General features: G+C 34.9%; 1 protein-coding gene and 1 pseudogene across 2 annotated transcripts; both read right to left on the minus strand.

Annotated features, from left to right (window-relative positions):
- Positions 1–2,015: 2,015 nt before the first annotated feature.
- On the minus strand, positions 2,016–5,792 carry LOC143566537 (protein SIEVE ELEMENT OCCLUSION B-like). The gene is made up of 7 exons (XM_077053212.1): positions 5,503–5,792; positions 5,317–5,430; positions 4,749–5,197; positions 4,088–4,197; positions 3,840–3,982; positions 2,958–3,455; positions 2,016–2,649 (listed from the first exon to the last, which is right to left on the minus strand). Exons 1-7 carry the CDS (start codon positions 5,692–5,694, stop codon positions 2,032–2,034), a joined length of 2,124 nt encoding a protein of 707 aa, XP_076909327.1. The 5' UTR covers positions 5,695–5,792; the 3' UTR covers positions 2,016–2,031.
- A 1,693-nt stretch (positions 5,793–7,485) lies between these two features.
- On the minus strand, positions 7,486–12,771 carry LOC143566536 (protein SIEVE ELEMENT OCCLUSION B-like; annotated as a pseudogene). Its single transcript, XR_013141249.1, has 7 exons — positions 12,580–12,771; positions 12,289–12,393; positions 11,037–11,485; positions 9,667–9,806; positions 9,483–9,610; positions 8,394–8,891; positions 7,486–8,293 (listed from the first exon to the last, which is right to left on the minus strand). The product of XR_013141249.1 is annotated as a protein SIEVE ELEMENT OCCLUSION B-like (transcript).
- Between the last annotated feature and the right edge of the window lie 1,035 nt (positions 12,772–13,806).

Genomic DNA, 13,806 nt, shown 5'->3' on the forward strand with positions numbered 1-13,806 from the left:
ATGAAAACAGTGAAAACCAATTTGTTGTTATCATTAGGTTTATTTTTATAGGTGTTTGATGTTATTTTTTGTTCGTATTTGCTAATTTTCGATTATGGGACGTTATAAGTATTTGCTTATTTATATTTTGTTGTTAATGTTGATTTTTTTCCTTTTGCTATTACAAGTATATATTGTTGGTATTTGTTGTTATTATCTTATTCTTGATTTTGATTCTTTTGTTGTAATTTTTATGTTTTTTTCTTTGTTATTATAAATCATTGTTTATGTAGATTGGTATTGTAGTTGGCATTGTTTCTTACGATCTCAATTTTTTATAAATCAGTATTATTTCCTACGTTCTTATGTTAAAATTAAAATGTAAATGAACATCTGGTGATCTAGGTAGTTAATATTTAAACGTTATAAACATTATAATAAAAATGATAGAAACAACCAACTCTCTAGTAAATTATGTATGAACAAGTTGATATCTAGCCTTATTTTTACACTCAAGATATTTCTATGTTTTTTATCAGGTTTGGAGAAGTCATTTTTCTCAATTTTTGGAGACTTCCTATCAAATGGCATATGCAAATCATGCAATCCCAAATAATATGTTCCCAAACAACATATGCAACTTACCTTGTTTACAAATTACCGGAAGTCCAATCTGGATTTCAGGCTCCTATTATAGTGTCGGAAGTAGATTCACTTTCTGGTCTTAGTTGGTATATATATTTAGTAAATCCTGAAACTCCAGTTATTAGACCAAAGGCTGATCAAAGCACCCACAACCCACTCAATAGGCCAAAGCTAATAGGCCTTCCGCAACAAAGGAACGATGATTGGATGGAAGTACAAATTTGAGAATTCGAAACTAAAACTACTAACACAGATATGCTCTGTATTGAGTTTAGACCCATATAGATTCTCTTTCAAGTTTATTTTCATTTTTTTTGTTTTTGAATACTTTTTTTTAACAAGTCTTTTTGTACACTCCATTTTTTATTATTGTGATCATGTAGGCGTAGTTACTCTTGAAAGTTTTAGTGTTATCGGTATGAATTTAGTGTTACTGGATTATCTTGATGACCTATATGTTATTATTAGTTACACACGTGTTAGGAGATGCAGGAGTGGTACTGTGCTAGGTCTTTTAACTTTAATAATATTGTGTGTATTTATTGGTTTAAGCTTTTAATTTAATTAAATTGAATGGGAGTGTTAGCTCTTTAACCGAGCAAACTAATCTCGTTGGTGAATTGAACCGGAATGACAAGGAAATGAAACTATATCGGAAATGCTAAAAAGCAACTTTTTGGATGGAAATGGCAACAGTGACCAAACCATATAGACGGTTTTTACTCTTATAATAAATAATCGCGTAATTTTATAATAAAAGTTGGATTTTAATAATTTATACCGTCACCTATTGTTTGATAATAATCTATACTTAAATTTTGAACAATGATAATCTCATAATCATAACTTTCACTTTTGTTTCCAAGAGCAATCCGGTATCATAATCATCAGAGATTTATACTTGATTTTTACCCCATTTCTCTCGCAGTAATGATCATAAGCGAAATGAAGAAACACTATAGTGAAATCGAGCATAAATCAAATGTAAATTGAGTGTGAAATATATAATGATTATGCTATAGGTCTGATGTTGGCAAACAAAAGTGAGTTAAGAGTTATTATTAATTAAAATGTAGGTATTAATTATTAGCCAATAGATAACAGTTTGAATTATTATCATACATGCTATCAAAATTTGATTAAAACTTTGTAATAATATTGATTTTGTTGACTTTCAGAAACTTAATTCTAACATCCTCAACATTCAACAACATGGCAGACATAGTGCAAGAGTACTTAACAATCATTTATTCAAATAAAAGTTGGTACAATACCATTATTCTCAAATTCATATAGGCAACATATGATCACTAAATCATAACCTATGTAGTATTTTTGTTATTCAAGACAGACGATACTGGGTATGATTGTTGTTGTTTCTTGCAAGACTGCAAACGATAGCATGAATTAGTCGGTGCAACAACGGTACAAGATAAACTTCTCCATCGGCTTCCCACATTCGGCACAACCCACTTTCTCTGGCACATTCCCAGTGGTTCCCGGCAAGATTAAACGGTTGCAATGATGTGGCGACTTCTTAGCCTCAAGTTGGTCGTTTAACGCGTTGGTAAAACCCTTGTTTACTGCATCTTTCTGCCAGCTCTCAAAACTTTCAATAGTTTCTAAAAGTAAATCCCCATTGACATTGTTAATCCTGTCCAACCCTTGACTTATCACAGCCCAACCCTTACCACTTCCATCATAAGTAAGCATCACATTGATATCTTTTAAAACCGAGTCATCATCGGAAGGTTTCCCATTTTGTAACTTCGAGTGCAACATGCTCTCGAGTCGAACCCAAAAGGACTTTATTAGGGCCAAGCTGGGTAGCACGTTGCTAAGCTCCTCGTCCTCAATGATCTCGATGTTTTTTTTCACTTTCTCCCTTGGGTTGCTTTTCCCGACGTATAACATCTCGAGCTTGATTCCACTCTGATCGACCACATTTTTAAAAGCCCTTGTAAACTTCCGTATCCACTCGGTATCGTCACCACCATACAAACAAATGTACTTCCCTTCAGCAACCTGTCACGTATTATATTTGTCTAAAATTAAAAGAAATAAAAAATTAGATTGTTGGGTTTAATGTGGAGGCTTAAATTGGGCCCACGTTAGAAGACATCTTTAGTGGCAGAATAATTTAATTGTAATACTTGTACATGCTAATAATAAAAAGTTGTTGCAGCTCCGAACCACGTAAATCTCGCGTGTTCATCTTTGTTTATTGTTTTTCTTGCAAATTATTTGTGTTTGCGTGTGTTTTGCAATACCAGAATCCCTAACAGAGATGTACAAAATGTAAATGTAGGTTTAGTAAAATAAACGAAACATACCCATTTAGAAACCTTTGGCTCTACGGGTTCCACGATTAACTCGATCTTCCAAGTAAAATCACGCCATAGGGTTACTTCCCTCTCGCTAGTGAACGGGAACCCCTCGCTTCCCCAAATCCACACCATATGTTGCGCATTGGTGTTGACAATCTTCCCTTGAGTATCCATCACCACAAGCAAAGGTTTTTGGTTAAAGTGCCACACATCCTTAATATACCTGATTACTGCTTGATTAAGTAAAGATGGGTGAAACAATGAAAACCATGGCATCTTGTTTCTTAGTTCCTCAAATTTGCTTTGGTTCTCATCGGTCCACAGTGTTGTCGAATAATCGGACACCACTGGGAGCCAAACCACCTCGTATTGGCTCCCAGGTCTTGTCGGGTCGTTCCTTGAGTCCCTATACCTCTGCTCAAGAACTGCTAGCTCTTCCGAGGGTAAGTTAAGGTCGGTTATGAATAGCAACACCGTCTTCTTTTTAAATACGTCGATGCTAACCTGATTATGCACATTATACTTTAGCATTTATTTATTTCAAATAAAAGGATCCAATTACAATAAAGAGGCAGGTAAGCGGGCAACAAGTTGCGCCGCCATCCCCTTTAGCATGTCAAGATATATAGCTTTTATAATAACTATCAGAAACAAAAAATGTAAAATATTCTTTATAAAAACGTAACACTTCGTCTCTAGCTTCTTGCTAGTCGTATATTGCTCAGTAAAAATGATTTTCTTTAACAAGTTTTTGTACACTTTTAAGTCGTTTACATTAAAATACCATGTAACGTGTCAAAAGGACAAAACACGGTTTTTTAATAATAAAATTAAATAAAAAGTTATACGCTTTAATGAAATGGATGTCATTGAAAGATGATCACGCACCCGATCTTTTGTAGAACTATCGTACAATGGTGGTTGGCCATCCAGCCATGTAAATATTAGTCCGAGCACCTTGCTGTTATCGAGTTGTGGAGTCTCTAGGCTCTTCTCAAAATCTTGATATGCTTTCTCTAGCTGCTTCTCATCTGTTTATTTTTAAAGTTTTGAATTAATGATTATTAATATAATGCATACAATAATTAACCACATTGATTAAGTGACATATGTATCATTATCATTATTAGTCTTACTAATATGCTTATTGCAAAGATCCAATTGACGCTTGAGGTGATCATAAATATTGCTGATCTTATGAGTTAAAGTCGATAGTTCCCAAGCTTCCTCGGTCGTTGAGACGTACCTATAGTTAAATGGGTTAAACGAGACAAGTTAAACATCAACAAGCATATAGTTAAAAGCTTATAATATCCGAAATAATTTGATATGTAGGGAAATTATCTTATATTAGATTACTTAGTTTTTGTAGCATACATGATACATTATTATTATTATTATTATTATTAACGTGTTAAACGTGAGAATCAAATAAAGTAATTATATATACAAGTAGACTAATTATGTAATTACATTATAGAGTAATTATCATAAAGTAATTATATAATTACTCTACTTGTACATATAATTACTCTACTTGATTCTCACGTTTAACACGTTAATTTTATTTGTATTTGATCCAAACTCTTATTATTATTATTATTATTATTATTATTATTATTATTATTCATTGTACTCGGTATATCCCACCAATAGCAAAGCTATGATAAGCGTCCGAGGAGGGTAAAATGTAGACAGTCTTACCTCTACCCTTTAGGAATAGAGAGGTTGCTTCCATTATTATCATTATTATTATTATTAAAAATACGAATTCATCATAGAGTGTTGGTAACATACCTTGATCCAATTCCGACGAGGCTCATGAGTATGGAAGAACTAGTCACAATGCTACGAATGATCCAATAAACCGCAGTTGGAATAACAGTAGTGGCCGTTACTAGTACTGGTGTATCGGGCTTAATATACTTTTCTGGTAACTCCTTAAATTGGATGATAATTTGAGTGAGGTCAAGAATGGCATTGACGAGGCTAGTGACATCATTAAACCTCGGTTTGAGAAATTCGCCACGCTCTAGTACGTCAGGTAAGTGCTTGAGTTGAGCCAATGATTCGGCTAGTGGGTTGGAAGCACGAAGCTGAGTCACCAACCAAAACTCGCCATAGCTCACCGCAAATGATGCCAAGGTAACAATAGCCTTAGCATCCCAACTGTAGCTGGAAAGCGATTTAAAAATCGCGGTGGTAGTTGCATGTGTATCACCCCCTCCAGTACACTTGCAAGAAATCTACAAAACGTTAAATAATATCATTGATCTCGTAAAAAAAATATATGGATATTTGTTTTTAATAATCACTACTGTGACCCACTAGCATCAAAGACTCACTCAGCTTAATTAATTATTACCTCACATCCAACTTTATTAACCGTGAGCGCTATACTTTCAAGCATCTCATTCACGCCGTTGACATAGATGTAAGGCACAATCAACGGCATTCCATCTTTTTCCACTTGAGGACCCTGTAATTAACAACGAGTGATTAAAAAACGTTACAAATAACATTCAATACTAAAATGATCTAGTTAACATACATGATAACTTAGACTTACAATTGGATATGCCCTATGCATTATGTCCTTGATGAATCCGAGAAGTGGTGTGACATCAATAGTTGTTCCATCGAACGAGTGAGTTGCGAGTATGTTTTTCATGATAACATTGTCGTCTGAGGCCGAAAATATGTATTGGTCACCTGCCGCACGTAGAGCCACAAGGGAAGCCATTTAAGGAAATGGTTTAGTGTTTAGAACAATGGACTTTTGAGTTGTGACATAAACTATTGGAAGGTGTTATATATATAGGCAACATTTTGGGAATAAAGTTGGAATAACAGTGTGCCTTACCTTACCTGTGCACTTAATTCATGCCATCTTCCTTGTTAATTTGTTGAGACATCCTCTTTACATTTCCCCCCCCCCCCTTTTCCTGTTTTCCACAACTTATTATTATTATTATTATTATTATTATTATTATATAGTAATCTTCAGTTTCAAAATATTACCTTAAGTAATATGACATAAAGTGTAAATGTTACTTAGGGGTGCAAACGAGACGAGCTGAGCCCAAGCTCGGCTTGTTTAACTTACATATTGCTCAAGCTTGAGCTCTGCTCGTTTCGAGCTCTATTTTCAAAGCTCAAGCTTGACTCGTTTACTATTTGTTAATTATTTTTTATATAATTATAATTATATATATATATATACATATATATATATATATATATTTAATTTTATGTATAAAATAATATATATTATTTAGTTATTTTTTAATAACATTATATATATAAATTAACAATTATTAAATATATATTTTAAAAAATTATATAAATGATAGGCTCGCGAGCCTGCTCGAGCTCGATAAGTGAAGCTCGGGCTCGGGCTAGTTTATTAAAAGATCTTACTTCTAGGCTCGAGCTCGGGCTCGATTAAGCTCGGCTCGATTGAGCTTTCTAAAGAGCCGATCTTGAGTCGCTCGCGAGCAGCTCGACTTGTTTGCACCCTTAATGTTACTTAGAAGCATAAATTTGATGAATATTGTTTCATAACCATATGCAATACTATTAAACTTTTCCTATATCGTACTATCCATAACTCTCTATCTTTGAAGGAATGTTGTAAAACTCGATAGACGCTAGTTGAACGGTGGGGGTACGGACTAGCTATTAATCGAGATTAATTGGATTATGGATTGGATTTATATGGAAATTTTCAAATATACCAATTTTATATATAATTGATCAAATAGCAATTAATCGATCGGGTACCGCCTAGCGACTAATCAGCGCCTATGCGTGATTTTTATAACCACGCCTCAAAGTCATTTGAATGTTTCAACATTCTTAAAAGACTTGTGAATACTAATAGACTCACTAATAAAGGAATTTATTAAAAACTACGTGTGTTGAAGCAGAGGCATTGGTGGTTTTACTAGGGGTGAGCAACATAACCGTCATAACCGTTAACTGAGTCGATGGGTCATTTTAATAAATTTTTGAAAACCGTCAAATGCGGGTCGGTTTTGGTTAAAGGTAATTCCAAACCCACCATAACCGAACCGACCCGTTACCAACAATATGTTTAGGATTAACTTTGACCAAACAAATTATCAAGTTATACTATTTTGATATTTTTGGTTCAATTTTTGTTATCGAATTCACTTTAATTTCATTGCTAGATTATATATTGCCATGTTTTAAAAAAAAATTATATTTTCTTTTGATATTGTGGATTATATATTTTGTTGGATTATGTCATGTAGTTTTTTTAGTATTTGATACCAAACTTTTAGCCCGAGTTACGTTGTTATGGTTACGATTAACCCATAATTGACTCGCTATAACCTTAAAAACCGATTAATCAAAACCGTTATAGTTATGGTTATCCTTTAATCGATATATCGGTTATGATTATTGGTTTGGCCCAAAATCGCTCCAAACCGACCCATGCATACTCTAGGTATTACTAACTCATACTAATGATCATTTTGTTTAAGACCCCATTGTCATTAAGTGTGATATCAACTTATCCGATTCATGGGCTGTTTTAGTATCAAACAATCATTTATTCAAATACAAGCATCACAAATACAAATCATTTATTCAAATAAAAGTATCACAAATACAAATGGGCAACATATGGTAATTAAATCATAACATATGTAATATGTTCATAATCTATATAAATATAACATTTTGTTCTTTAATCAGTCAGTGCAACATCGGTACAAGAAAAACCTCTCCATCGACCGTCCACATTCGGCGCAAACCACTCTCTCGGGCACACTTCCGGTGTTTCCTGGCAAGATCAAACGATTACAATGATGTGGTGGTCGGTTCGCCTCAAGATGGTCGTTTAAAGCGGGCAAGAAACCCCGGTCTTGTGCCTCATTTTGCCACTCACCATATTTGGTTAAACTTGTTAAGACCGTATCACCATTGGCTCGTCTCATCCAGTCATCGGACCCACGACATATCACGGCCCAACCTTGGTCATTTCCGTCATATGTAAGCATCACATTAATCTCTCTTAAAATCGGGTCTTCATCGAATGATTTCCCGTGTTGTAACTTTGAGTGCAACATGCTCTCTAGTCGAACCCAAAAGAACCATATCAAGGTTATGTCGGGTAGCACGTGGCTAAGACCCTCGGCACGAATGATATCGTTGTTTTTTCTTACTTTTTCTCTTGGGTTGCTTTTTCCTACGTATAACATCTCGAGCTGGATTCCAGCCCTACGAGCGACAGTTTGTGCGGTGGTTGTAAATCTCCGTATCCACTCTATATCCTCCCCGCCGTACAAACAAATGTACTTTCCGTCAGCAATCTATCACAAAATATAATTGTACTTTACTTTAGTACTGGGGGTAGTTACAAAACCCTGTTCAAATGACTTATAAAATGAAATGTAGGTTAGTTAAGTGTACCCAATTGAAAATCATAGGCTCTATGGAATCGGCTAGCAACTCGATCCTCCAAGTTTCCTCACGCCAGAGGGATTCTTCTCTCAGGCTAGTGAACGGGAAAGCAACGCTTCCCCAAATCCACATCATATGTAACGCGTTGGTGTTGACGATCCTCCCCTGAGGATCCATCACCACAAGCAACGGTTTATGGTTAAAGTGCCACACCTCCTTGATGTACTTGATCACTGCTGGATCAAGTAACGAGGGGTGAAACACTGAATACCATGGCATCATGTTTCTTAACCCCTCGAATTTCATTTGATTCTCTTCGGTCCATGGTGTTGTCGTGTGATTGGGCACCACTGGGAGCCAGACCACCTCGTATTGACTCTCAGCCTTTGTCGGGCTTTGCTTTGCCTCCCTATACATTTGGTCAAGAACCGATAACTCTTCCGGGGGTAAGTCAAGGTCGGATATGAGTAGCAACACGATCTTCTTCTTCAATATGTCGATGCTAACCTAATCATGCACATTATACTTTAGTATGCCAAGATAGCTATTATGGTAAGTACCATGGGAGGCTTTAAGGGTGGGCAATGTGAGCGTCCAGCCGGGACATGTGCTTTTCAGGGGCACACAAATTTTTAAAAATACTGATATTATATATATATTTAGAATACCTGAACTTTTATAAGCCCGTTATTTTATAATACTCAAACACTCTATTTGGTATGTCATAAACTCATTCTAATACCATGATTTTGCTAATTGTTATTTTTATTACTATACATATAATCGTTGTTTAAGAAAAACAGTTTACATTATTTAGTTCATTAAGACTTAAAGGGCATATTATTTCGGGCTCGGTCGGGATATGCGAATTCTTAGAGCCGTCCCTTGTAAATACTATACATTTAACTTATTTTGGTCATTATGTAGACTTTTGTCTCGTTTGGGCGTTCATTAAAGTATATTTTTTTGAACAGCTAATTTTTTTCCACCTTGAACGAGCCAAAATTCCAATAGGACCAAAGACCCTCTTTTAATAACAATATATATAAAAGATATAAGTTTTGACGTAATCGATACGATTGAACAATGATCACTCACTCGATTTCTTGTCGTGCTTTCGTACAATGGTAGTTGATCGTCCTTTAAATAAATCAAATGTTTGAGCGGCTTTATGTTATCAAGATGTGGAGTGTCCATGACGCGAAGGATAGTTAGGTATGCTTCTTCTCATCTAGTTATAATAAAAGTTTTGAATTAATGATTATTTGATGCATACATCTACATTGATTATATTTGACATTCTTGATCTTACTAATATGGTGATTGCAAAGATCCAAGTGATGCTTTAGGTGATCATGAATATTGCTGATCTTATGAGCCAAACTCGATAGTTCCCAAGCTTCTGTGGTCGTCGTCGCATGCCTATGTTGAAAGAACTTGTTATATGCATCAACTAGTTGTAATAACACAACAACACAAGTAATCTAGCTTATAATGTTAACGAGTCAAATGATAGTTGGTATAGTCATCAGGTCGGGTTATGCCTAATGTTTAAACTCAGTTACCCAATTCATTTAAGCGATATATACACACACACACACACACACACACATATGGGAAGTTTAACGTACAAATGAAATTAACGTGCTAAACGTGAGAATCAAGTAGAGTAATTGTTAATTGTGTAATTACATAATTACTCTACTTGTATATATAATTACTCTACTTGATTCTCACGTTTAGCATGTTAATTTCATTTGTATTTGATCCAAACCCTATAATATTATATATATATATATATATATATCAATCAATCAATCAATCAATCATACCCAGTAAAATCCCACCGACAGCAGAGCTATAGGTAGGGTCTGGGGAGGGTGGGATGTAGGCACACCGTACCTCTATCCAAAGGAATAAAGAGGTGGCTTCCAGAGAGACCCTCGGCTCTAAGAACATGTGTATGAAGCAAAAAAAAGGAAATCAAAGTTTAACAGTTATATAAAAACTACTACTAATTATAATAATATTAATAAAAAGGTCACAGTTTAACCGCAATATAAAAGCTAATACTAATAATAATAAAATATGTAAGGGAAATACCATTATGGTATGTGACCTAAATAAGTTAAGTCTAAGCCCTAAGGTATTCAATTCTCTCTAAAAATCCTTAACTTTAATTCTACTTCTCCACGAATTCCTATCCTCAACCATGTCCTCGGAGAGGTTTAGGTCTATCAAATCATGCCTAATCCTCTCATCCCAAGTCAATTTCGGTCGTCCTCTACCCCTCCTCCCCTCTATAGTAATGTTTTCTACGGATCTAACAGGTCGTCCTCCCCTCTATATATATATATATATATATATATATATTAAAAAAACTTTTTGCACAATCCAAACCATAATCCAGTGAGTCTATTTAAAATATTTAATTGTTTAAAGCCAATAAAAAAATATTTTACTTAAATCTAAATTTTTTTCGCCCTCAGCCCAAAAGCTTTTAATGATTTTTGACGACGATCCTGATATCAAACATTCAAACCTATTTAAATCTTCAACTATGCCACCTTTATTAATGGACCAACAATTTGTGTTGTGTAGTTATTGATAACACATTAACACATAAGGAAACAAGGTGAGAAGATAACATACTCGTGTCCCATTCCGATGAGGTTAATGAGTATCGACGCGCAAGACACAATGCTTCTAATGATCCAATAAACCGCAATAGGTATATGAGTGGTAGCCGCCACTAGTTCTGGAGTATCGGGGCTAATATATTGTTCTGGCAACTCCTTAAATCTAATGATACAATGTGTGACGTCAAGCATGGCCTTAATGAGGCTAGAGACCGCGTTAAACCTTGGTTTAAGAGATTCACCACGCTCTAGCACGTCAGGTAGTTGTTTGAGATGAGCCACTGATTTGGCGAGTGGGTTGGCATTGTGAAGCTGAGCCACCAACCAAAACTCGCCATAATTCACCGCAAAAGCTGCTAAACCAATAACAGCTTTTGCATCCCACCCATAGTTGGAAAGCATGTTAAAAATCCCTGTGGTAGTTGTATGTGCATCTCCCCCTCCAATACACTTGCAAGAGATCTGTGATTTGTATTAAACGTTAAATTAAACGGGGTCAAACCCGAAAGTTTTATACGAGAATACAACATGAACCCCAAAATCGTGTCATAAAGATGAATCCAAATACGTCACGTGTATTTGCATGTTGACATGAACATTACCTATTTCACCCAATTTTGGTTTCTCATATTAATACTTAAATATTCTAATTTTACGTATTATTTTAATTTTCAAGCAACTATGTTTAAAGCATGCAAACTGTTTTTAAACTAATAAATTTCGGGATAAAATACTCAAATAGTGTAAGCTATTATACAATACACATACATAAACAATAGATAAACTAACGGGTTAAATGCGTCCATTCAAATATGTCACGTGTATTTGCGGGATGACACAAACGTTACCTATTTCACACAATTTTGGTCTCTCATATTAATACTTTAAAATTCTAAATTGACGTATTATTTTATTTTTTAAGCAACAATGTTTAAAACATGCGAGTTGTTTTTAAGCTAATAAATTTCGGGATAAAAAATTTTAAATAGTTTTTTAAGTTATTACACAATACACATACAAAAACAAAAGATAAAAAAATGGGTTAACGGTTCAACCCATGAAACCGTTAGTTTGACCCAAAGATGACCCATTTTGCTAAACATGTTCGTGAGATCGACCCGTAAATGACCCGAACTCGTTAAGACTAAACCCAAACCTACAAATTTCAAGTTAAGATTCGTGTCATGTTAAAACCTCACATCTCTAAGTTATATAAAACCAATGATCTCATAAAATTTTTGCTCAAACCCGAGCTTAAAATTTACCTCACATGAAACCTTATTGATTGTGAGTGCCATAACTTCGAGCATCTCATTGACATCGTTATACATCACATTCTCCACTATCGCGTCTATTCCCGCTTGAGTACCCTACAATCAATAATCATAAGCCAAAATTTAGTATTTTGACAAGTAATTTACCACTATCGCATCTCATTGCCCGTTTGCCTTAAGTCTTGACGTAAACAATGTATTTTATTATGAAAATATTAGAAACCAGGAAAAGTTTTTATTTACGTTTATAAAAAAATCTAAGTACTAAATGATCTAACATACATGATGACTAGCGTCAGGATGAGCCCTATTCATGATGTCCTCGATGATTTGAAGAAGTGGTACAACATCAATAAAGGTTCCATCGGGAGAGTGGGTAGCGAGTATGGTTTTCATCATGGCATTGTCGTCAGCTGACGAAAACATGTGTCTGTCGCCTCTCGGACGTCGAGCCCTTGTTGTAGCCATTGAAGGGAATGGTTTTTAGAATAGGGGACTTTTGGGTTTGACATATAAAGGATAGGAAGATGTTATATATAAAACAACACTTTTGGAACAGAGAGGGAATGAATCTTGTACCTTGCTTGTACATATTGATACAATCTTCCTTTTGAATCTCTTGAACCATCATCTTTACTTTCCTATCTTTTTCATAATTTATTCAAGTTTATTTCTTCTTATTATTACTATTATTATATGAATTTAATAGACATATTTACTTTTAAATAATGAGGTTTGAATTTAGGAGTGTAAACGCGCCGATTTTTTTTTTCTAGTTTGAGCTGAGCTTGAACTTCAAATAAAGTTCGTTTAGTTATCGAGCTTGAACTCAAGGCTTGAATGAGAGGCTCCTTTATGTTTACCGAACCTTAACGAGCCTTGTGTGTTTTTAAATTTGACATTTTTGTACTTCTATGTATTAAGTTAACACTTCACATCCGACCTCGAGCCGAGATTAGTCTCGTTTGAAGTTTTCGCAATATATAATAATAATAATAATGAATACTACTACTAATAATAAAGTGTATAAATTGATATATCATAAACGAGCCAAGCCCAAGCCAAGCTCAAGCTTGAAAAAACAACTTACGAGTCGAGTTTGAGCCCTTGTAACTTAAAACGAGCCAAGCTCGGGCTCAGCTCGTTTACACCCACGGGTTTGATTATATTTTTAATGACTCTTGCTTGCATGCTTTTTTCCTTTTATTCTTTCACCTTTACTTCTTATGGTTAGTCTATTTAACAAATATACCAAAAGTGGTACTTGACTCATTCTCTAAACTTTAAGGTGTTTAGTGGGCCCATCTTGTCCATCATCCATGCCAAGAACGGAATATAATGAAAAATGGGATCAACTATTTTCAACCATGGTTAACTTCAAATTTGACGGTTACGTCAGTTGCCATAAGACTGAGTGTAATGGTTAAACGTCTCACTTCGCGTCAACATACATTTCGAAGTGGGTGTCAAGGGGCGATAACCGGCATGAGAGAGATGTACGGATATGCA

The sequence above is a fragment of the Bidens hawaiensis genome, unplaced genomic scaffold (genome assembly GCF_021521415.1).
Source record: "Bidens hawaiensis isolate Kalapana, Puna unplaced genomic scaffold, B.hawaiensis_p1.1 tig00022900_1, whole genome shotgun sequence".
NCBI lineage: Eukaryota > Viridiplantae > Streptophyta > Magnoliopsida > Asterales > Asteraceae > Bidens > Bidens hawaiensis.

What these genes read in the sequence shown, in the direction of transcription:
- LOC143566537 (XM_077053212.1), bottom strand. Translation starts at nt 5,694, where the DNA reads ATGGCTTCCCTTGTGGCTCTACGTGCGGCAGGTGACCAATACATATTT. An exon ending in TTGTAAGTCTAAGTTATCAT is followed by an intron (nt 5,431 to 5,502) that starts GTATGTTAACTA and finishes TGTTAATTACAG; the next exon opens with GGTCCTCAAGTGGAAAAAGA. An exon ending in ATAGTTCTACAAAAGATCGG is followed by an intron (nt 3,456 to 3,839) that starts GTGCGTGATCAT and finishes GTGCATAATCAG; the next exon opens with GTTAGCATCGACGTATTTAA.